General features: G+C 43.1%; 1 protein-coding gene across 1 annotated transcript in view; it reads left to right on the top strand.

Annotated features, from left to right (window-relative positions):
* LOC146364362 (voltage-gated potassium channel subunit beta-2-like) overlaps positions 1 to 25,937 on the top strand; it is a 196,451-nt gene that overhangs the window by 168,233 nt on the left and 2,281 nt on the right. Inside the window, exons 12-14 of the mRNA XM_084916417.1 lie at positions 1,263 to 1,357; positions 3,769 to 3,889; positions 4,128 to 4,216. Coding sequence (XP_084772543.1) covers positions 1,263 to 1,357; positions 3,769 to 3,889; positions 4,128 to 4,216 — 305 coding nt within the window. The remainder of the gene's footprint in view (positions 1 to 1,262; positions 1,358 to 3,768; positions 3,890 to 4,127; positions 4,217 to 25,937) is intronic.

Here is a 25,937-nt window from a genome sequence, read left to right as displayed (position 1 = left end):
ACAGTCAATACCATCCTGCAGTCCCAGCTAGAGGCAGGCAGAGCTGCTGTTATCCTTCATGGGTTAGTGGCTGTGATTAAGGCTGTTCACCTTGGTCGCTCAGTGCTCAGCAACGCTAACGCCGCTTTGATTTTGCGGTTGCTAGGGGTGTCCAGCACCTAACAGCTCGGTTTCCCCTTGGGACCTGGAACTGGTCCTTAGTGCCCTCCAGTGCCCTCCATTTGAGCCCCTGGAAGATGCTAAGTTGAAGTGGCTATTGCTTAAGACCGCCTTCTGGCCATAACTTCCACCAGAAGAATAAGTGAGCTCCATGCACTGTCGGCCACAGTGACTGCTTGATGGGAAGGGGGTGGTCCTCGGGCCCAACCCTGCCTTCTTGCCTTCTTGCCACAAGTCCTCTCGGACTTTTACTTTTCTCAAACGGTTGAGCAGCACTCAGCTCCCACTGAAGGGTTGGAATGAGAGGCAGCTCTGCGTCTGCAGGCTCTGTGACCTATCCGAGCTCTGGTTCTGTATGTTGCACGTACCCCGTCACTTTGGACAATGGACTAGTGGTCTAAGTCCCAGTTAATCCTGCAGGCTTATGCCTCAGTAGGAGCTCCTCTTCCCTCGGGTGTTCAGGCCCACTTGACCTGTAGGGTGGACTTCTTGGGCCATATGGAGGGGCGCTGTCCTCTCGGCCATTTGTACATTGACGACTTTGTCCTCGGCCACCACCTTTATGCATTTTTTCCGCTTGAACGTGGCAGCCTGCTCATCTCTTGAGAGCAGATGCTGGGTGCCCATTGGCGGTAGCCATCGTTCCCCGGTCAGCCTAGCATCTTGCGGGCTGACCTAGAGTGGCCGCTCAGTTGCAGTCCTTACGTCTTTTGGGACCAGTTCAGGCTAGTCTTGCGTCTGGCGAAGCCCTGACCGGGGTGGCATATCTATATGTACATTTGTAAATAGTTCGTTAATACATTCTGGGATTGTAGTCTTCTCGTGGGGTGTCTTACAGAGTTACCCCGTACATATGGAATATATAACAGACTGGAGAGTCTCGATATGATAGAGAATGTAAGGTTACATTGTAACCTTTGTTCTCTGGGTCATACCCCATACATATGGAATATGTAATGGAGTGGAGAGATATTATCTCACTCAGCGAACCAAGGTTACAATGTAACCATATGTTAAGTGGCCTTCTGAACACCGATTCATAATCTGGAAATTAAAGAAATTATTTTTTAAATATTCTGTATGTAATCCTTTTGGACATGCAGGCATTGGAGCTATGACATGGTGTCCACTGGCTTGTGGGATCATCTCAGGGAAATATAACAATGGAATCCCTCCTTATTCACGTGCTTCACTTAAGGTAATATCCCAATATTTAATATCCATCTGGTATTAAACAAAGGAACTGTCATGGTCCTGGGTTGTTTGACCCAGTTTTTTGTGTTTCATTGTATTTTGATATTCATTGTTTATGTTTTGGCTCATTGAATCTTTTTTGAGTCTGTGTTCCGTCATGCTACCTGTTCCAAGGTTGCCTAGTTTCAGCTCTTTATTCATTTAGACTCCTTATGTCATCTTCCCTTGTGTTGAAGTTCCCCTTGTTGTTGTGTGTGTCTTACCTCTTATGTTATGCCTGCGTGGTTTATGTTGTCAAGTTCAGGTCACGTCTGTGTTCCGTCATGCTACCTGTTTTATGTTGAAAGTCCTTGTGTTTCTTTGCTCATTGTATTTAGTTTTACTCTCCCCTGTGTTGTCATTGTTTCATTGTAGTCAGCTGTACCCTCATGTGTCTCCACTTCCCCTGATTACCTCATGCGTGCGTTTAGTCCTATATATATATATATATATATATATATATATATATATAGATATAGATATATGTATACAGTGGGATGCAAAAGTTTGGGCAACCTTGTTAGAAGTCATTATTTTCCTGTATAAATCATTGGTTGTTACGATAAAAAATGTCAGTTAAATATATCATATAGGAGACACACACACAGTAATATTTGAGAAGTGAAATGAAGTTTATCGGATTTACAGAAAGTGTGCAATAATTGTGCAATAATTGTTTAAACAATTATTGCACAGAAAGTGTGCAATATATATATATATATATATATATATATATATATATATATATATATATAGACAGTGGGATGCAAAGTTACATATATATATATATAAGATAAAAGTAAATCATAAAATTCAATTGTCTAGGAGTGTTAAGCTGGGAGGTGTATCCTGGACACAAGCAAGGTTGTAAGGTTGTAATTTTTTTGTTTTTTAAATTTCTATTACAAAAGGGCCATTATAGGTTTTCCAATTTAGTTTGTAATTGAGTATTTTTCTAAGACAGCTTGGCCGTTCACCATATCTGACACTGGCGATGAAGGTGGTATTGAACTGAGGAGACCGACAGTTCATTTTCCTGAATGGGGAACAGGCATGGTTAATACCCCAATAAGACTTCAAATGGGGACAAACTGGCAGCAGAGGAGGTCAAGGAGTTGTGGGTGTACTCAGCTCAAGCCAAATGCAAGCTTCAGGTTGACTGAGATTGGACCATGCAACGAAGAGCAGCCTCCAGCTCCTGGTTAGACCTCTCTGCCATTTTTATGTATGTGAAATCCAGAAGAGATTCTAACCTTGGCTGTCACAGTCCTGGGTGATCCAGTGGTTTGAGTTTATTGTGTTTTTTGTCATTTTTGTACTTTGTTAAGTCTAGTTTGTTGTTTCTAAGGATCATTCCATATTACCTGGGTTGTTTTGATTAGGTTTAGTTATTAGATTTCCCCTTGTGTCTTTACCCCCTGTGTCTCCCTCCGTGTGTCTGTGTTAATATTGTGGTATGAGTTCTTGTGCCATTTTTCCCGTCGTGTTTTATTCTGTTATGTTTATCTATGTTCCCCAGTTCCTTCTCTCTCTCCAGTCTGTGCCTCTATGTACTTCTTGTTTTACTTTGATAGTCTCCCATCAGCTTGCCCTTCCCTGTCTCATCTGTGTATTTTGTGCCTGCCGTGCCTTCCAGCTGATTCTTCTTTGCCCTGTATACCTCTGTGTATTTATGTCAGTGTATCCCTCAGTCACGTGTCGTAGTCTCCCTCATTCATGGCTGTGTGTTTCCCTATGTGTCTCTCCATGTGTTTAATTTATATTTTCCCAGTGTAGTTTTTCTAAAGTTTTCACTGCCAGCAATAAAGATGCTTTTTAAGTTTACATTTTCGCCTCCGTGAAGTCTGCATTTAGGTCCTATTCTGCCTGCACACAGCTGTTTTGTGACATCCCAAACTCGAGAGGTGAACTGAGGTCCACACTCCGAGACAATGTCTGGTAATAGAGCCAAAAAACATGGTTCCTGAGGAACTGAGCCATTTCTGAAGCTTAAGGGAGTTGTGGAAGGTGACAGAGTGCATAGCCTTGGAGAACTGTCTATAATAGTTAGTATAGAGTTATTACCCACTGATAGAGCCAGTAATGAAATCAATGGTGATGTAGGACCACGGCTGTCCTGGGACCATCAATGGACACATGTGGCCAGCAGGCAGAGAGTGAGCTGATTTACTCTGGTCACAGATTTAAAAAGCCACAACTCTACAGCTGCCAATGAATCAGAGTGATTCATCTCATCCCAAGAGGACTTCTTGGGTGAAATCTCTAAGAGAATGGCAGTGCTTAGTTTTTTATTTTTAGCTTATTCTTCTCTTTGTAATTTCGGTAAACTAGTTAACAATCAGATTTTCTCACAGTCTGTTTAACTATCTGTAACAGGGTTATCAATGGCTAAAAGACAAGATCCTAAATGAGGAGGGGCACCGCCAGCAGGTGAAGCTAAAGGAGTTGCAGGCAGTTGCTGAAAGAATAGACTGCACTCTTCCCCAACTGGCTATTGGTAAATGAATAACATTACTATATGTATAATAATACACTGACTTCCCTACATTAAATATTGTTGTATGTTATATTCTCTGCAAATGACTGTAGAAGTAAAAGAAAAAAACATAATAAACATAATACAAAACACATTTGTCCTGTGAAAATGCAATGCAGTTTTCTAGAAAACATTGTATTTAACTTGATTTGATATCATTGACATTAACATTTTCTCTCTGTGCTGTAAACCCCCACAGCCTGGTGCCTTAGAAATGAAAGGGTAAATTCTGTCCTGTTGGGAGCTTCCAGAACTGACCAACTGATGGAGAATATCAGAGCAATACAGGTATAAATATCTATCAGTTAGTACACAGAACTATAATTGTTCTCAACATAAAATAATACCAAACATGTTCCATTCAGTGTTTGGAGTGCTTTACATAATTTCTGAGTATCCTCTGTGGCAGTGCCCCTGGTGTATTCACTGCTGTTGATAAACAAATTATCCCCAAACCATCCATCATTGTGTGTGAGAGAGTTTGTGTGTAATGAAAGTGGTTAAAGTTCATAGATCAGAGACCTGTATCATTTGCGTCTGTTATGAGGACTAAGACTAGAAAGGTTCTATAATGAAAACACTATTGTCACCATTTATCATTTGATTACTGTTGTATGGTAAATGATAAATGGCCTGTATTTGTATAGTGCTTTACTTACTCCCTAAGGACCCCAAAGCACTTTACACTACATTCAGTCATTCACCGATTCACACACACATTCACACACTGGTGATGGCAAGCTACACTGTAGCCACAGCTGCCCTGGGGCGCACTGACAGAGACGAGGCTGCCGGGCACTGGAGTAGGTGAATCACCCCTATTTCGACAAATAAACTTAGGGTTATGCCGGTGTCACGTCGGCCAAGACGTGGGGCAGCAGAGGGTTACGAAATCTGAAGAAAGTTAAACAATTCATGAACAGAATAAAATTTTTGCAGTCTAACATTGTGTTTCTTCAGGAAACACATCTGATGCATAATGAGGACTTGAAAATTAAGAGGAGGTGGAGAGGCGAGATCTGGTCTGCATCGTTTAACTCTCAAGCGAGAGGGGTGCATAAATCCATACCACTCCAGGTAAACAAAGTCACCAAAGATAAATTTGGACGTTACCTTGTCATTCAAGGGAACTTACTAAACGAACAAATTATCTTGGCGAACATCTATGCACCTAATACAGATGGCCCTATCTTTTTTCAAAACTTATTCCTTATGTTGTCCTCTTTTCCTGGTAAATGTGTGGTGGCAGGTGATTTTAACTGTGTACTAGATCCGGTGAAAGATAAGAACTCGGGAACCGAAGTGTCTCACACCCGTAGTAGGGTAACTATACAGCGCTTTATGAAGGAATTGAACTTAATAGCTATCTGGAGGGAAGAAAATCCGGATGTTCTAAAGTTCTCATGTTATTCTGGTGCACACAAGTCCTATTCAAGAATTTACTTATTTTTGATATCTGCAGAGTTGAGACTAAAATCAAGGAATGCTCCAATGAGGCTATTCTAATCTCAGATCATGCTCTGAGATTGATCTGAGATTGGCTCATCCTGAGCCAATCAGTGATGAGAAAGAAACATTGGTATATCAGGACTCAAAGCTTGTGAAAGATGCTAGGATTTGGCGTTGCAAACAAAAATGGTTGGCAGACCCAGGTTTTGTCTCGCTTTTGGATGAACAAATTAGCCTCTATTTTGAAATGAATAAAACAGAAACTTTTGCAAGCATAAGATGGGAGGCTTTTAAGGCTTTTATTAGGGGCCAAATAATTAGATCCAATCCAATCCAAAAGGCAAAAAAGTTAGAGGCAAACATAAAGGAATTAGAAAATGAATACTATCACACAAGGTCCCCTGAAATACACCAAAATGTATTGCTGCTTCAGGCCCAATGCCTTACGACATCAAGTTAAGACTCACCTCAATGAAGTTAATTCACTCTCAGTATTCAGCCCGATATGGGGAAATGATCATTTCCCCCCAGGACGGGGTGAAGGGGGATTTAAAATATGGGCTGAAAGGGGGTTACAAAAAATAGGAGATCTTTACAACCCAGATAATAAACACTTACTGTCCTTTGATGAAATGGTTGTCAAGCATGACATAGCCTGCAGCCAGTTCTTTAGATATTTACAGCTGAGAGACTTTATTAGAACACAGCAAAACCAGTCCTTGTCCATTCCTGGCCTATCAACCCTTGAAGAAATGATGGTGAAAGATTGCCAGGGAAGGGGCTTTATTTCTAAAATCTATAATGAACTGGTAGCCGCCTCTACAAAAACGTCCGTAAAGAAGCTTGAATCCTGGAGAGAAGACTTACAGGAGAATATCTCCCTTGAAGAGTGGGAGAGGGCTTGCGCCAGGGCACAATCACAAACAGTGAACACTCATTTAAATCTCTTGCAGTACAACTGGTTAATGCGTACGTATATGACTCCAGTCAAACTTAATGCTTTCTACAGTACCATCCCGGATGTTTGTATAAAATGCGACGAGGAAAAGGGCACACTTCTCCAAACTTTTTTTGCTGGGCATCAATCCAGCTAACTGTAATACAACAAGGAAACATCGCTTATTTTTAGACATAGGGCTGCTGATGGCTAAGAGAGTGATTGCCATTACTTGGAAAGAGGTGGATAGACCGAGAAGAAGTAAATGGATTTCAGAGTTAACATCTACCCTGCCCTTAGAAAAGATCACCTACGCAATCAGGAGTAAGCAGCGATGCTTTGATAGCATCTGGGGCCCCTTCAAAAACTTCCTTGCTAATAAAAACTTGCCCCACTTGGTGGAAATTTTTGGGGACGATTCATAGGTGGCCCTCTGCAGTCCATTTGGGAATATGTTTATTGCTTGACATTAAACAACTACTTTCTAATTTACATTTAAAGTATACCTGTGAGGGTGCATAATTTATGGGAGATGCACACAGTTGTTCCCCCCTTTTCCCTTTTTTTTGTCCTTGTTTGTTTGTTTTGCTTTTGTGTGTTGTTTTTGTTGTTTTGTCGTTTCTCATCCTTTCCTATATGGTGTATGTGTATAAAGGCAGTATGTCTAGCTTGTAGTTTATGTAAGTTCAGCTACTTATTTTGTTACGCTTCATAGATGTGTACACTGCTATGTTCAAAATAAATAAAGACATTGTTGGAAAAAAAATGGTTGTGAAGATAGTGTCAGTGCCTTTGTCTATAGATTTCACATTTTTCTGCGCCTTCATGGGTTTTTGTCATCTATACTTGTTTCTTCCCAGCCCTAACAACACACATCACATAGCTCTGTGATGTGTGGTGAGCGCAACCTCTCAGGATTGCATTACAGCTAGATGGACCCTAAGTCAGGCTCAGGCAGGAAAAGCCATCTGCCATGAGCAGTTGGGGGTGATGTGTGGAAGAGAGAAAAAGATTAACAATAACTAATGATTATGGTTGTGTATGAACACATAGTGAATGAAAAAAGTAAGTGAAGAATATTCAGTGCATAATGGGAAGCCTAAGCCTACTGCAGCATAAGGGAGAGTTCATGTGATCCAGCCCTAACTATATGCTTTATCAAAAAGGAAAGTTTTAAGCCTAATCTTAAAAATATCTTTTTTACCGCAATGTTAATTAGGAGGTTCAATGCAAAGAAACAACCATCAATTAGTTGTGGTCTATCTCGGTTTATTTGATTGTAATCAGTGATAACTTAAAGGAAGGCACGCATTGCTAAACTCTGAAAGAGAAAACAAGGTTGGACTGTAAGTCACTAACTTCAGAATAAAGGTTTAAACTCAGAAGAACAAATCAAACTCACCTCAGCTGCCACCCAATGTGGCAGTGAAAATAGTGAGCTATCGCTGAGTGCAGTCCTTATATAATGTGTGCCACGTAAGTTCAATTAAGGAACAAACTCCTGAGCCAATCAGTGATGAGAAAGTAAAATAGGAAACAAGGTAAGTCTGGTGAGGTGAGGGAGATTGAGGAAAAGGGTAAATAGAATAAGAATCTTTACAACAACATTGTTTCTAAGGTTTTTAGGACCAAGTACAATAACCTCAGTTTTATTAGAAATTAGAAGCAAGAAATCAAAGGTAATCCAGATCTCCAGGTTTTTATATTTAGGGTCCGTGCCCTGATAGCGTCGCGGTTTCGGCAGCGTCCGGTAAGCTTTTACTGGCCCTTGAAAATCCAAGGGAGAAGGTGTAACTCTCATGCCATACTGTACCCATATCCACAGCAGGCATGTTAGAACCAGGCAGCTACGGGAAGTCAACAAGTCAGATGCATAACTTTGGGATAAGGATTGCCTCTAAGGGCTGGTCAGTCGGGCTGGGGTGCGAAGCGTGGCTTGGGGAGCAGTCGCTCCATCGTACTCCTCTCTCAGCTGCCGGAAGCACGGTGAATGGCCCACCTGACGGAGCTCCGTCTGTGTGCGCCTCGCACATCACACAGTGTGGGTTTTTGCAGGGCAGTGTCTGCCACCCTGACTCTCCTGGAAAGGTGCACCACTCACTCACGCTTTTTGTCTGGAGTACCAGGGGCGTGCCAGGGGCAAAACAGCAGTTGTTGTACCTATATCCACAAGGAGTCTGTAGACAGGGGGCGTGGCAAAGTTTTTCGACCGTGTGGTGGAGGGCAAGTGCAAGAGGGCAGGCTACTGAGGGACTAGAGCAGGGCATGATGTGCACGAGGGAGAGAACTGTGACGAGCACCGCTCCTCCCGCTCGAACCCCAGTCGCTCTCGTCTGCTCCCTCGTAGCACTGCTCTTTATTTTGGTTACATGAATTTGCATAAGTTTATTAACATGACATCTTACATAGGCATACATGTGAACAAAGAGTACCTTGTCTGTCTGTCATGTAGGTGTGTGTGTGTGTGTGTGTGTGTGTGGGGTCAAGATGTGACCCTGTGAACGACTGCCCAAAGCCGGTACCAGGCACTTATAGTTAAGCAGATACAGAGTAGGTGTCCTCCTATACCATAAATCAGTAAGAGAAGATACGACCTCTCTCATGACCTTAAGATGTGTGTGTATGCCAAAGTGCTCTGAGAGGCACACAGAGTCTTTGCAGACTGCTAAGGATCAGACAACCTATCAATATGCAATCGATTATAAAACTCTAAGCATATATGAGTATATATTTCTAAGCATAAATGGCAATCCACAATATAAACCTAACAAGAACTTTGACTCCCCCATTGTTATCGATCGAGCTCACTAAAGCAGAAACTCCGTAGCGCCGGCATCCAATACAGCCTGTATTGTCCAGCCAAACTGGTGATCACAGCAAACGGTTCCAGGTACACGTTCACCGACGCACAAGCGACGCACAAGAGCCCATTTTTTAAGAAAGGGGAGGAGGGCGGGGAGAGGAGAGAAAAGAAAAGAGAAAAAATCCCATGGGTTGCAAATCTTTATCCACAAGTTAAGTAATGGTTATTGATAAGTATAAAAACCCAGTAAATTTTGTCTCATGGAATTGTAAAGGGCTCAATGGTGCTGTTAAGCAGGGTAACATTCTAGTACAACTTAAAAACTGGGGACAGCTATAGGGTACTTGCAGGAAACTCATTTGAGAAATCACCAGAAGTTGCGGGGCAGATGGATCGAGCAGGTGTTTCACTCTAACTTCACAGCTAAGAATAGAGGTGCAGCCATTATTATCAGAAAAGAGATCCCTTTTACAGCGCCAAAAGTGTTATCGGACCCTCGAGGACGTTATATCATAGTTACAGGGAAACTTTATAATAAGCAGGTTATACTAGCAAATATTTATGCCCCTAATGTTGATGATGCAGGCTTTATATAATCTTTTATATCCTCTTTACCTGATATGGTGGAGATTTTAAATTCATTTTGAATTTAAAACCAAAATGAGGCGTGGCCTGGACGAGGCCGCAGCAAAGTCTACGACAGCAGATCACTTGTAAACATTGGTGACAAGGTTGCACATTTAATCTTGGATATTTTAAACCCGAGCCGTCCTGGCCGCCAGACATACTACACGGCACAAATAACAACAAAGGACGGGCCGCTCACCTGAGGCATAGAACAAAGAAGCGCCGGGGGAAACGCGCTGGCATTCGGAACAGACTGAGACAGGAAGCGCATCGCACACCACTGCCCAGCATCTTACTGGCCAACGTACAATCACTGGAGAACAAGCTCGATGACCTAAGAGCAAGAGTCACAAGAGTCAAACAAAACCAGAGGTGGAAGAGTGTGTTTCATGGTAAACAGAAAGTGGTGTGATGCCAGGAGCATTTCTACTCTTTCCAGCGGCTGTTCGCCACATCTGGAATTCCTGACCATTAAGTGCCGCCCTTTCTATCTGCCCCGTGAGTTTACCTCGGTCATCGCCATGGTGGTCTACATCCCACCCCAAGCGGACACAGGTATGGCTTTGTCCAAACTACATGATATGCTGAGTTTGTTTCAAAACAAGGACCCAGGCGCAGCCGTCATTGTTGCAGGAGACGTTAATAAAGCAAACCTCAGACAAGTCATGCCGAATTTCTACCAGTATGTCTCGTGTCCAACAAAGGAGGATCAAATTTTGGACCACTGCTACACGCCATACAAGCAGGGCTACAAAGCTGTCTCACACTCGGCTTTTGGGAAGTCTGACCACAACACCATCTTCCTCATTCCCTATATAAACAAAACATACGGAGGCAGGCAGGACATGATCTGACGTCGGACCAGTTTCTCGAAGCACTTCATTATAACAGGTGTTAGAGCAACTGGTCGGTAGTCGTTGAGGCTGCTAATGTTGGCAGTGGGACAATTGTGGCTGACTTTAGGCACGGCGGGATGCAGGACTGGGACAGTGAAGTGTTGAAGATTTTAGTGAAGACCCCAGCCAGCTGGTAAGCACACTCTTTTAGGACCCTTGCGGTTACCCCATCTGGTCCGGCGGCCTTCCTGGGGTTCACTGCCCTCAGTGTGCGCCTCACCTCATATTCCTGCACCATGAGGCTTGGGCTGCTGCTGCTGCTGTCCGATGTTTTTGCTGCCGCCGCCTCTGGTCCCTTCACCTCAAAGCGTGGGAAGAAGTGGTTCAGCTCCTCCTTAAGCGCCGTGTTACCCTCAGTCAACGTGGTATTGCAAGGTTTGTAGTTGGTTAAGTGCTGAACTCCCTGCCATACCTGTTGTGAGTTGTTGTTGCTGAAGTGGTCTTCGATTCTTTTCTTGTACGCTGCCTTGGCTTCTCTGATGCCTCTTTTCAACTCAGATCTGGCTGCACTGTAATGCATACCATCACCGGATCTAAAAGCGGTGTCACGTTGCTTCAGCAGGACCTGGACCTCTTTAGTCATCCAGGGTTTCTGGTTGGAATACACCCGGAGACGTTTGTCCACAGTGACACTGTTGACACAGAAGTTAATATATGAGAGCACTGATGTTGTGTGCTCTTCAAGGTCCTGATGTTCGAACACGCTCCAGTCGGTGTTTTCAAAACAGTCCTGCAGCTGATGTGATGCACCTTCTGGCCAGGTTTTCACAGTTTTTGTGACTGGTGGGCTCTTCTCCTAATGGGACTGTATGCAGGGATCAGCAGCACGGACATGTGGTCTGACAAATCTAGATGTGGTAGAGGGGTTGCTCTGCAGCCTTTTTGGATGTTGCTGTAGGCTTTATCCAGTGTGTGTTTCCCCCTCGTTGCACATTTAATATGCTGTTCAAATCTGAGGAATACTGACCTTAAATCAGCATGGTTGAAGTCCCCAGCTATAATGTGCACTGCGTTTGGATGGGAATTCTGCTGATTGCTTATTGTCTTGTGCAGCTCCTCCATGGCCGAGTTAGCATTAGCACCGGGTGGTACATACACGACCGTTACCATGACAACAGTAAACTCGCGAGATATGTAGACGGGTCTGCACTTCACAGTCAAATATTCCAAATCTGGGGAACTATGGCTGTCTACAGTCTTTGTGTTTTTGCACCAGCTGTCATTGGTGTCGATGCATAACCCCCCTCCTTTGTTCTTACCGGAGTGGCCTTTCCTGTCGTGACGGTGGACCGTGCGGCCTGCTAGCTCAATAGCCGAGTCCGGAATTGATGGCTGCAGCCAAGTCTCTGTGAGTAATATTATATATATAATGCTGCTGTCCCGTACACACTTGTTGGCTGCAATCTGTAATCTCAGTTCGTCGATTTTGTTGGTTATGGACCTGACGTTGGAGAGGAAAATCCTCGGAAGCGGTAGCTTAAATGGCTGTTTCTTTAGCCGTGCTAGTGGGCCCGCCCTGCAACCACGCTTTTGCCTCCTTTGTTTACGTTTCCTCTTTGTCTTGCTGCTGGGAAGAACCAACCATGGAGACCCTGGAGCTCTTATTATGTCCTCCGGAATGCTGTGAAAGTGGTGGTAGTCCGACGTAATGCTCCTTGCACAGCGTAATCCCAAACTCAGAAGGTCCTGACGACTGTAGGTGGACTCTACTCAATGTATAATAATAAAAAATACACACATCCACACAGATACACGTAGAAGAAGTAAAAAACAAAACACTGAACATGAGGAGCAGTGAGCCGCTGCGTCTGTGCGCGCCGCCATCTTCTCCTCCTCCATCCCAGACACCAAAGATCTGCTCCAGTTTGCCTACTGACCCAACAGATCCACAGAGGACACCATCGCTCACGTCCGGCACACCACCCTCAGCCACGTGGACAAGAAACAGGGTAACTATGTGAGAATGCTGTTTGTTGATTACATTTCAGCATTTAACACAATAGTGCCCAGCAGACTGTTCACAAAGCTGATGGATCTAGGACTCAACACCTGTCTGTGTGCATGGGTGTTGGACTTCCTCACTGGCAGATCTCAGGAGGTGAGGGTGGGTAGATGCGTCTCTAACAGCATCACCATCAACACAGGAGCACCACAGGGATGTGTCCTCTCGCCACTGCTCTACTCCCTCTACACTTCAGACTGTGAAGTGTAGAGGGAAACTTCACACCCTTGTGAAGTTTGCTGACAACACAGTGGTGTTGGGCGCCATCTCCAACAACGATGAGACGGCCTACATGGATGAAGTAAATAGTAAATGGCCTGTATTTGTATCGCGCTTTACATAGGACTCCAAAGCGCTTTACACGTTCAGTCATCCACCCATCCACACACACATTCACTCACTAGTGATGGCATGCCAGATTTTTCTAGTGAAGAATCTGGCATCATGGTGCCATGATAACCATCTCCAGCTAAACGCTGGCAAGACCAAGGAGCTGGTGGTGGACTTCAGAAGGAGTCAGCACAGAGACTAGAAGCCCATTATCATCAATGGAGCTCCAGTGGAGAGGGTGCAGTCCTTCAAGTATCCGTCGGTGTCCACATCTCCTCAGACCTGACATGGTCTTCCCACATTCAGGTGCAGACCAAAAAGGCTAGGCAGTGCCTACCACCTACGACAACTGAGGAAGTTCAGGGTATCTCCAGAGATCCTCAGGACTTTCTATACAGGTGCTGTGGAGAGCATCCTCACACAGAACATCACGTCCTGGTCTGGGAGCAGCTGTGTTAAGGACCAAAAAGCTCTTCAGAGGGTGATCCGTACAGCAGAACGCTGCTACAGGATTGCTCTCCCCCCGCTTCAGGACACCTTACACCAGGAGATGCCAGACTAGAGCAGCACAGATACTGAAGGACCCGTCCCATCCTGGCAACAAAGTGTTCGAACTTCTGCAATCCGGTAGAAGGTTCCGCATCATCCAGGCAAGGACAGAGAGACTCAAGAGGAACTTCTATCCCCAAGCCATCCGGGCCCTAAACCAACCCCCCCCCCATTTTGTAAAATGTTCAGATCGTCTATTCTTATTTAATTCACTTAATGTACAGAATTCCCCTGCTTGCTACTTCACCTAATGTATATAATATATAATGCTCTTCCTCCCCCCTTCCCCTTTTTTTTTGCACAAGTCGGGGAGCGTGTCAGGTTACATTTCACTGTGTGTTATATTTGTATAACTATGCACGACTAAAGGAACTTGAACTTGAACTTGAACAAAGATTGGTATCTAGGTCAAAATCAAAATCTGCGAAAGTCATTCAGGAGTTTATGAAGACATATAAAGTGATGGATCCATTTAGAGCTTTTTCCCCTAACTCTAAGGAATTTTTATACTTCTCTTCTGTTCATCACACTTGTTCTAGAATAGACTTTTTCTTAATAGATAATAGATTTCTTGCACAGACCCAAAGTTGTGACTAAGGCAAAAGTTTTATCTGACCATAAGTCCAGTATTGCTACAATTAGCAATAGGAGATAGAGCTAATATACCAAAATAGCAATTTAATAATGTTTTGCTGTCAGATAATATTTTGGTAAATGAAGGATCAAATCAAACTATTTATTTCAATATATATGATATACCTGAAATACGAGAGCCACATCATGGGATACATTAAAAGCCTACTTGAGAGGCCAAATCATCTCACTGAGTTGTCATAGACACTAGCAATGAAAAGAAAGAGAGTCAAACATAACAATGGAACTTTTAGAAATAGATCAAGAATATGCCATCTCCAAACTTTATAAAAAAGGTCTCACTGCAGACAGAACTTAAATTGCTTTACACAAACGACACAACAAGATTACACTTTACCCTACCGCCTACTGGTGTTGGCCAGAGGGGCCGATGGCGCGATATGGCAGCCTCGCTTCTGTCAGTCTGCCCCAGGGCAGCTGTGGCTACAACTGTAGCTTGCCTCCATCAGTGTGTGAATGTGAGAGTGAATGAATAGTGGAATTGTAAAGCGCTTTGGGTGCCTTGAAAAGCGCTATATAAATGCAATCCATTATTACTTACACAATTTTGTCATAAGCACTATGAACACGGGGAAAAAACAGGTAGTTTACTAGCAAGGAAAATTAAAGAAGTTACAGTATCCAGATTGATCACAGAAATAAGAACTAGTACAGGGCAAATAACAACTGATCCAAAGATAATTAATGATATATTCCGAGAATATTATGCAGCACTTTACTCCTCAGACTCACAAAAAGATCCAGACATAATTGAAAGTTTTTTCGATTCTATCCAAGTTCCATCTATCAATATAGAACAGGGGTAGGCAACCTTTCTGATGAGGAGTGCCATTTAAAGTTTCCTCAGAAGTCAGTGTGCCATATGATTGCATTAGCAATAAATTTAATAACGCTCTATATTAACGGTTACACACTATATAGAACCACTTTATAGAATTATATTTGTTCGCAGATGTTGGCAGCTATCAGCAAATAATTATCAGCTATTTTGAAACAACAAAAAAAAGACACTTTTTATCCAAAACAAGAACTCCATAACAGCAAATGAACTGTACAACAGAAAATGCAAATGCTATTTATGGCGTCCTCACAACAATGATAAGAAAAATAAACTGGGCCAATATGGCATGTTTGTTAATACACTCTGATCTCTGGTCTCCCACTCAGAGACATAGGTCTCCAAGTGTCCAGCATTCAGATAGCTACCTGAGGACACTCATGTGAGAGAAAATCTGCTCACACAGATATGTAGAGCCAAATACTGTCAATAAGGCCTCTGCAATGTTCTGAAGACTTGTCAGGTAGTGATGTCCAGCAGGTGAAAATGCAAGCTCCACGAACACGCACAGCTATGGATTCCAGCTGCTTCGATGTTATATGTATGATTTCTATACATTTTACGTCAGATAAAAACTTTGGTTGTAAGATTCAGATAATTATTTAATAAAAGCGAGACATTTTAAATGAGAATAAGAAAGTATTTCTTTGTGTCCCCTACCTGGCCCCCTGGCAAAACTTTGCTAGACCCGCCCCTGCACAGTTACCAGCTGTCAGCTACATAAAAAAAAGGATCCTGGTGTTATTTGTCTCTCAAAAACAGTTCATAACTTCACTTCAACTCATTCATGTCACCTAAAAGGTAAACCTGTTTCTCCATCACCTGTTCAGCTCTGATGATTCAGTAAGGACATCGACTCGTTCCATCTTCATCTTTCCCTCTCACCAGATATATCATGACCAGCAGCTTTTACAGCTGTAGCTCCAGCAAACATCAGCTGATACTAGAAAGTAATATTAAATACATTCTAACAACAGCTGATCAAGCTTAAATGTGCTGCTGTTGTTTAGCGCAACATCCACCGGTTTCCTCTTTCTGGCGCAAAGTGGGCGATAAACAAACAAGAGAGAAAAGCTGATCAGCTGATCATTGATCCGTTTCATGATTGAAGAAGAAACAGGAGAGGGAGGGGGAGAGAATGAGAGAAGCAGAGGCAGCTGTGCAGCGTAACGACAGAATAACTCCAGCTTTGTGTCTTTTTCCATTCTAGCTGAAATACGGGACAAACTGTCCCTTTTCACAGGTAATATTTTCTCTCAATGCAGGACGATTCCGTCTTTTTACGGGATGGTTGGCAACTCTACTAACTAACCTTATGAATTAAATAAAGTTCAACATCAGTAACATCAGTGCACCCACCCAGCTGTATAGAAACTCCGTCATGCTAGCTAGTACGCAGTACGAGTTATTGTAACTGACTGTAAAAAGTCAGCACAACGAAAATAAACTACACCTAAACTTGGTTTATATCTGACCCAGATAGACTGCAGGTCATAACTTCTTACCTGAAGTTCAGTTCACCTGACACTCGGACCGGCGGCTGCCTTGGGGCTCTCCTCCTGCCTCTCTCATCCACCTGCTGGCCTCCACCCCTTGCTAATTTTACTGAATATGAGGAAGCACCACCATAGTGGCTGTAGCTCAGGAGGTAGAGCAGGTCACCTACTGATCGGAAGGTTGGTGGTTTGATCCTTGGCTCCTCCAGTCTGCATGTCAAGTATCCTTGGGCAAGATACTAACCCCAAGTTGCTCTCCGATGCGTCCCTCGGAGAATGTAGTTAGATAGCACTAAGTATAGATAAAGTGCTTGTGAGAATGGGTGTGATTGGGTGAATGTGGCATGTTGTATAGAGCGCTTTGAGTACTCCGAGAGAGTAGAAAAGCGCTATATAAGAATCAGTCCATTTACCAAACAACTGAGTTATATTTACACACTGACCAGCATCTGGCCAATCCACCGCCTTTCATTGTTTATACCGTTACAAAGAAAGAAAAAAAAAGTCACCGGGTCACCGAACAAATGCCCAGTATGTCGGATGGCCAGTCCAGCTATGGTCGTGCCATCAGTTAACCCTCCGCGTGCCAACTGTGGCACGCGTGCCTAGGGTTGCCGACCCCTGGTATAGACCAATAAGTCTATTGAATGTAGATAACAAAATATTGGCAAAAAGTTTGGCTATGTGATTGGAGATAGTTCTCCCAACAGTTGTGTCGCAGGACCAAACGGGATTTGTTAAAAATAGACAGTTATTTTTTAATATTAGAAGGCTGTTTAATGTTATATACACACATAATACTTACGATCAATCTGAAATACTACTCTCACTAGATGCGGAGAAGGCCTTTGACAGGGTCGAGTGGGATTTCCTCTGTCAAAGTTTGGCATAGGCCCTAATTATATCTCCCTTGTTAAGCTGCTTTATACAAAGCCCCGGTTAACACAAATAATATAATTTCTAGTCCTTTCCTCCCTCCATCGCTCTACGAGACAAGGGTGCCTTCTGTCCCCATTGCTTATTTGCACTTGTTATAAAACCTCTTGCCATTCAATTATGCTTCCTATATACAGGAATAAGGAGATTTGGTGTAGAACATAAGGTGTCTCTCTCTATGCAGACAATTTGTTGCTATATATCACGGAACCTACTAAATCATTGCCAAAAATTATGACAATTTTAGCAGAATTTGGAAAAATCTCTGGATACAAAATCAACCTAACAAAAAGCATATTGTTTCCTAATTGTTCTTCAGAAAAGTTAGATGGCACTACATTGACTTTGTTTCCTTTTACTACCTCAAATACTTATATCTTGGAGTAACGATAACCCGTGAATTCTCTGGCCTCTTCAAACATAATTTCATTAATTTGTACCATCAAACTGAGGAGAACTTTGAGAGACTGTCTAAATTGCCCATCTCGCTTGCTGGCCGAATAAATGTCATTAGGATCGACACTTTACCCAAAGTTTGATTTCTGTTTCAATGCATCCCAATATTGATCACAAAAACATTTTTTAAGAAATTAGACCAATTAATTTCTCAGTTTACCTGGAACAGGAAGATGCACAGAATAAAAAAGACATTTCTCCAAAGACCCAATATTGTAGGAGGTATGGGGTTGCCCTGCTTTCAGCTCTATCATTGGGCCTGTAACATACATTGTATGTCATTTTGGGGGGGAGAACATGGACCTGATTGGGAACGGATGGAAAGTATGACTTTTTCCCCTAATACTCTTAAATCGTTGGTTCATTCAAATTCAGATCTGGGTAAGCATAAATGTAAAAATCCGGTAGTGTCCAACTCACTAAAAATTTGGTCTCGCATTTTCATTGGCGCCAATGTTCAATCTTTACTCCATTAATTCATAATCAAGCACACACATTGTTCTCAAGATCCACATTCCAGCTATGGACTTCCAAAGGGATAGACACAATTAAAGGATCTGCTTATTGATAATAGTTTTCCTTCGTTTCAACACCTTCAGCAAAAATTCTCCATAGAAAACAGAGATTTTTTCAAGTACTTACAAATACGTCACTTTATTAAAGAAACGTTTCCATCCTTTCCCAATGAACCACAAAGGCTCGCTTCAGATGACCTGTTCCTGGTGAACCCGCTAAAGAAAGGAGCTATTTCCAAGATCTACAATCAATTTTCACAAATCGAAAACACAACTACATTGGAACATTTGAGGAATGCTTGGAGCGAGGAACTGGGTATTGATATCACTGAAGATCAATGGACTAAAGCACAAGAGCTGGTTCACTGCTGCAGCCACGGACTATTACAATTTAAGGTCCTGCATAGGGTCCACTTGTCCAAACTGAAGATCTCAAGGATGTTCCAAGGGGCAGACTGAAGCTGTGATCGATGTGGCCAGAATTCTGCCTCATTGTCACATATGTTTTGGACATGCCCCAACATCGCCACCTACTGGTCCAGAATATTTAAAACATTGTCTGATATTTCTAAAAAACAGCTCTCCCCGGACCCAGTAATGGCACTTTTTGGTGTAACTACGGTTAAAGACTTAAATAACAAACAAATTCATGTTTTGAGGTTCATAACATTGCTTGCATTGTTATGAATCACGGTTCGGTTCGGTTCGATACTTTGGTGTCATGGTTCGATATTTTTTTGATACAAAAAAATGTTCATGCCTTTTTAATTTGTCATTTATTAAAATTATAAATGTATATATTTAACTCAAAAGTACAGTTTCTGATTGAGAAATCACTCATCTTTGGAAAAGAGAGTTTATTACAGAGAAATGGCTCTTTCCAAAATAAAAGCTCTACTATACCCTTCTTCTGGGCTATATTCTCAGCAGCATATTAAACATATCAGGTCCCCATAAGGAGAATCATGTGCTAACGGCTGTCTAAATGACTCAGGTAAAGTTTGTAGCATGCGTGCTTGTTGTTTTTGTCTGCTTCCACTTGTCTTTGCACTAGGATGATGTCGGCGTAAATGTGCAGTCGTATTCATTGTGTTCCCACTAGTGCTGTCAGCGTTCCTGTTAAAATGACATTAACGCCATAACGCTGCAAATCTCCGTTAACGAGTTACCGTCCCGTGTGTGGGGCTGGACGGCGTCAACACGTTAACGAGCTAACTGCGCTAACGCACTAGTTCCCACCAATGTAATTGAGCATTGCGTGGCACATCCGACATACTGTTTTACTTTTGTCCATGACACGCTTACCATTAGGGTCATACTTCACATGAAAACCAAAATAGTTCCAAACACCAGATCTGAATGAGGGTGGGGGAGGTTCAATTTCGGCTAGCGTTGAGGCAGTTGCCATGTTGCAACCAGCTTAACTTCTGTCTAGCTTGCGCTGCGCTCAGTGGATCTGCGCTCGACAGTGCAGCCTAGGCGGAGTAGTCGAACGCAGATCCACTGAGCACTCAACATCTGTGTTGAGATCGTCAGAAGAAAAGTTGATCAAATAAATTAAAAATTTTGTATTGTTCGATACATATGCGTACCGAACCGAAAGCACTGTATCGAACGGTTCAATACCGATACGAGTATTGTTGCACCCCTACTTTATAGATGTCACGGTCCTGGGTCGTTGACCCAGCGTTTTCTGTTTAGTATGATGATTGTCTTCTGTTCTAGTTTATTCTGATTTTGGTATTCTGTGTCCTCCCTGTGCCCTGTTTGTGTCCCTGAGTTCGTGTTGTGGATTTCATGTTTTATTTTGAAGGTCTGTGTCTGTTGTCACTGTGTTCAGCTTGTATCCTCCGGTTGTCTTGTGTATTAGGATCAGCTGTGCTTCCCACCTGTGTGTCATTACCTGGTCTCCTTGTGTGTGTGTATATATAGTGGGTGTCGGTCTGCGTTCCTTGTCGGCTCGTCTGCGTTTCATGGTGTTCTGTTCCTTAGTCTGCGTCTCTCTGCCCCTAACCCCGTTTCGTATGATCTCAGTCATTGCCTGCATTTTGGGTCCTTTTCCTCCAACACCACGCGGCTCGCCCTGGCAGCTGTGACAATAGATTAATAAGTAATCTGGGAGAGATGGCCTCCTCCTATGTCTCCCATATCTGCTCTGTTCTGTTCTGTTCTGTTCTGTGATTGTTTATGTAATGATACTTATGTTTTATGTATGTTTGATGTTAATAAGAAAACCAATAAAAAAGATTTTGGAAAAAAAACAAGAACAAATGAACGTTACTAGGGGTGGCTGTAGCTCAGGTGGCAGAGCGGATCAGCCACTAACCAGAAGGTCGGTGGTTCGATCCCAGGCTGCTCCAAGACTGCCTGGGATCTTGCCCAAATATCCTTGGGCAAGATACTAACCCCATGTTGCTCTCCGATGCATCCATCGGAGTGTGAATGTGTACTAGATACTTAGCACATAAGTCTGTGAAGGTTCTCAGTCATCCAGGTCATCGTAGTCAAAGGAGCTTGCAAGAAAAGCGTCTGGACTTCTTTAAGTTACTTGAAGACGTTTCACCTCTCATCCGAGAAGCTTCTTCAGTTCTAAGGTCAAATGGTGGGGAGTCCCAGATTTAAACCTAGTGGGAGTATCCCCCCACAGAGGGACAAAAGGACCCCCTGATGATCCTCTAATCGCCTGAGCCAAGGTGTGAAACTGGGTGTGGGTCCAAATCAGCCAGAGTTTTGGGTGAGCTCATTGTGAAACCATGTGAATTCCTGAGGTCAGATGGCCCAGGATGTGAGTGGGCGTTAAGGCGTCTGGGGAGGGAACTCAAAATTAGGACCCTACACCACCGGGCAGAACATGTTCCCTCTAAGCCTGAAGGAAAAAAGAAGGAACACACACATGTAAAGGAAGCACTCAAAACGTGCGGCTATCCTAAATGGGCGTTCTTAAAGTCAGCAAAGAGGCACAGAAAAGAAGATCAGACACCAGCGAGTAGGGATGGGTACCGGTATCCGGTGCCATGATGGCACCGGTTCTGACATAAACGGTAGTAACCAGACCGAAAAGCAGCGCACATTTCGGTGCTTTATTTCGGTGCTTTTTTTTCCTGAGATGTCACACACTTTGAATTCTAGCTAATCATTTTACGTTTCCGAGGATAGTAGGTGGGTCCAGGTACGTACGTTCTTTTAGAGCAGAGCTACAGATTAAAAATGCCCAAGGCAAAAGTCTGGCTGTACTTCACAGCAAAATATGCAAACTCATCAGCCTGCAACAAGTGCTTTAAGGTGATACTGTGCAAAGGAGGTAACACCTAGAATCTGATGAAACACCTGGCGACACATAGCTTTTTTTTTTTAAAGCCGAAAAATGCGCCGTATTTGATAGCTTGCTGCAAGACCTCACACCGAGCACATCTACTGCGGGTGTGGTGCCTGTTATCGGACCCGGAGTTAGCAACATCCCCCAAAAACCCGAAGAGTAGAGTCCTGGCCCCTAGCCCTGCCAGTGTAGCAGAAATGATGACGGATGATGATGGCAGCAGCAGCCGTTCTTCTCTGCGTGAGTAGCTTAATGTTGTTCGTGTGTAATTTACGTTGAGTAGGCTAACCATGTTATTAAATTAATGCATGTAAGGTGAACTAGCAAACACCGTCGTTGTTACATGCAGCTGTCTTCTTGTTTGATGGCAGATACTCCCTTCACCCTGGCCAAAAAGGCTAAAATGGCCAAAGAAAAAATGGAAAACAGTTAAACATGAGAGGTTTTTGGACAAAGTTTGTGTTTTTTCCATTGTTTAAGCACTGCTTCCAGCCAAGAGTGATACCATATATGCCCTATAGTTAACATTGTTATCTTTTTACAAAAAAAACAGCTGAACGTGAGAGGTTTTTGGACCAATTTTGTGTTCTCCATTCTTTAAGCACCGGTTTGAGCACCGTTTAAGCACCGGCACCGTTTCAAAAGTACCGGTTTGGCACCGGTATCGGATAAAACCTAAACGATACCCATCCCTACCAGCGAGGGACGATAAGAAAGACAGACGCAACAACATTGTCATCCCCTATGTAGCCAGTGTATCAGAAAAACTCAGGAGAGTTTTCTCCAAGCATGACATCCCAGTGCATTTCAGACCCAGCAACACGCTCAGACAAAAACTGGTTCACCCGAAAGACAAAACTCCAAAACACAGACTTAACAATGTGGTGTATGCTGTACAGTGCAGCGAGGAATGCCCAGACCTCTACATTGGAGAGACCAAACAGCCACTTCACAAGTGCATGGCACAACACAGAAGAGCCACCTCCACAAGACAAGACTCAGCAGTCCATCTGCATCTTAAGGGTAAAGGACACTCTTTCGAGGATGCCAATGTTCACATTTTTGACAGAGAGGACAGATGGTTTGAAAGAGGAGTGAAAGAAGCCATCTATGTCCACTGTGAGCGACCATGTTTGAACAGGGGCGTGGTTTACAACACCAACTGTCTGCCATCTATAATCCAGTTTTGAGTTCCCTCCCCAGACGCCTTAACGCCCACTCACATCCTGGGCCATCTGACCTCAGGAATTTGCATGATAAGGTGGGGCCAGGTTTCACAATGAGCTCACCCGAAACTCTGGCTGATTGGGACCCACACCCAGTTTCACACCTTGGCTCAGGCGATTAGAGGATCATCAGGGGGTCCTTTTGTCCCTATGTGGGGGGATACTCCCACTAGGTTTAAATCTGGGACTCCCCACCATTTGACCTTAGAACTGAAGAAGCTTCTCTGATGAGAGGTGAAACGTCTTCAAGTAACTTAAAGAAGTCCAGACGCTTTTCTTTGCAAGCTCCTTTGACCTTAGCACTTAAGCTTAGAAGTGCTTGTGTGAATGGGTGTGATTGGGTGAATGAATTAGCTGTATAAAGCGCTTTGAGTGCTCGGACAGAGTAGAAAAAGAGTAGAAGAGTAGAAAAGTAGAAAAGCGCTATATAAGAACCAGTCCATTTACCATTTATTACAGCAAGTGAAAAACCTCAATACACACTAGTTCAGTGGCTAAGTGAAGGCAGATAACAACGTGGGGATATCTACACAAGTACACTTGGACTGATTAAAACAGTATATACAAAGGGTGGGGCTGATACACACACTGAGATCTGGAACTACTATGACTGGCACCTGGCGAAGAAGTAGGCAATGAAGGGCTATGAAGTGAACTAGGAGTAGACTGTAACTATGAACAGACGCGGTAAACAGGAAGCCAAATCCCTGCCTTGGTTATGGCCTTTTTTTCTCCCCTCTCTGGATGAGCAGTTTAAGGGTAAGGACTAGCAAAGGTGGCCCCCATCATTTATGGGAGGCGGGTGTCTGGAAAGGCGTAAGTCAGCATACACCCGTAGCCGGGTTTCCGTGAAATAAAACTAGTACCGGTACCGAAAAAAAGAAAATTTATTCATAACACACGTGAAAAGACCCAGGAAAACCGAGTAAACGATAAAAACGATAACAAAATAACGCTGAAAACTGATAAAAAGCCTGAAAACTATACATTTCACACCTGAGCCTCAACTCTCGCGGCCCAGTACCAAATGACTCACGGACCAGTACCGGTCCGAGGCCCGGGGGTTTGGGACCGCTGGCCTATGCCACTTCAGCAGTGGTATAATGAAGATGGAGTCCGTGTTCCTCTGGATGTTAGGGGGCATTGAGTCCTGGTCTTTGTCAGCAAGGGTGAACAGGTTTCTGTGGTTTAGAACCACAAGCAGTTCAGCTTTACTGTACTGGATATGTGCTCCTGTATGTCAGAGGAAAAGTGAAATAAAAATTATATATTATAGTGTTATATTTAACACGGGGGCGGGCGATCGTGGCTCAAGAGTTGGGCGTTCGCCTTGTAATCGGAAGGTTGCCGGTTCGAGCCCCGGCTTGGACAGTCTCGGTCGTTGTGTCCTTGGGCAAGACACTTCACCCGTTGCCTACTGGTGGTGGTCAGAGGGCCTGGTGGCGCCAGTGTCTGGCAGCCTCGCCTCTGTCAGTGCGCCCCAGGGTGGCTGTGGCTACAATGTAGCTTGCCATCACCAGTGTGTGAATGTGTGTGTGAATGGGTGGATGACTGGACATGTAAAGCGCTTTGGGGTCCTTAGGGACTAGTAAAGCGCTATATAAATACAGGCCATTTACCATTTTTACCATTTATATTAATATAACACTGTATGCAAGTATGATTCTTTTTTTTCTTTTTCTTTTTTTTTTTTGCCTGTCCCGTTTGGTTCTTTTGCCATCAGAATTGTTGTCTAAAGGCAAAGAAAGATGCCCAACAGATTTACTTTACCAAATGGACCATCCCAGCCTTGCCGTATTGGTCTATTTGATTCACCTTTGCTTTTATTGTTTATTTTATTTTCATTTGCTGAACACGGGACAGACTTGACTGGGGAAAAGAAAAGGGAGAAAGAAAGAGGGAAAGAAAAAGAGCGGGGAAGAGGGACAGTGATAAAGAGCAAAAACCAAAAACCAACAAAACAAACAAACAAAAAATACATATATCAATCACCTGGATCACCTGTTGAGAAGGAAAAAAGAGAAAACAAGAAAAGAAAAAGAGAGCAATATAATAAACAACATCATCGCGATGATCTATGTGAATATAACAGTAAATACTAAATATTAAATATTATTGTGCAGCACGTAAGATCAACAGCGCACAGTGTGCTTTGAGGTAGCAGCCAAAAAGGGTGTAGTTTGTTTGCAAGTATGATTCAAAAAGAATAATTAACAACACTTCTTGTAAGGCATTAAAATCAGTCAATTCAATTCAATTCAGTTTTATCTATATAGCGCCAAATCACAACAACAGTTGCCTCAAGGCATTTTATATTGTACAGTAGATCGTATAATAGTAGATACAGAGAAAAACCCAACAATCATATGACCCCCTATGAGCAAGCACTTTGGCGACAGTGGGAAGGAAAAACTCCCTTTTCACAGGAAGAAACCTCCAGCAGAACCAGAGGGTAGCAAACATTAACAACGCAACAGAGGGCAAAGGCAAGAAAAGGGCTTAAATACACAGTTGAGTAATCAGAAAATGGGAAACAGGAGGGAAACACACCTGGGAGAAATTAGGGCTAACAAGACAGAGGGAAGTAACACTGAATACACTGACATAAGACATGGACCTTCAAAGTAAAACAGGAAACAAGAAACAATTTACAAAGACGCAGACTTGACACTGAGAGACAGACTGAAAGAATAATAATAATCAACACAGCGCAACTAAAGAATCTGAACATAAATTATAACACCGAAAAATACCAAAATACAAGAAACTTAAAATGCTGAGTCAAAATGACCCAGAACCTTGACAAGACCCCAATTTAGACAATCGCAGGTTCCCTCCCCACTGGAGAGGTAGCCTGTCACAAAGTCAGTCTGGATAGCCCTTACCACCACCCGACACACAATAATGTCATGACTGGATATTATTAAAATGGGCTATGCAAAAATGGCCAATAACTTTTCATTTTGATGATTCAGGATC

Source organism: Perissodus microlepis, chromosome 20 (genome assembly GCF_051167445.1).
Source record: "Perissodus microlepis isolate ML-2025 ecotype Zambia chromosome 20, ASM5116744v1, whole genome shotgun sequence".
NCBI lineage: Eukaryota > Metazoa > Chordata > Actinopteri > Cichliformes > Cichlidae > Perissodus > Perissodus microlepis.
The sequence above is the reverse complement of the archived record's forward strand: the minus strand, read 5'-3'. Positions and strand labels throughout refer to the sequence as shown.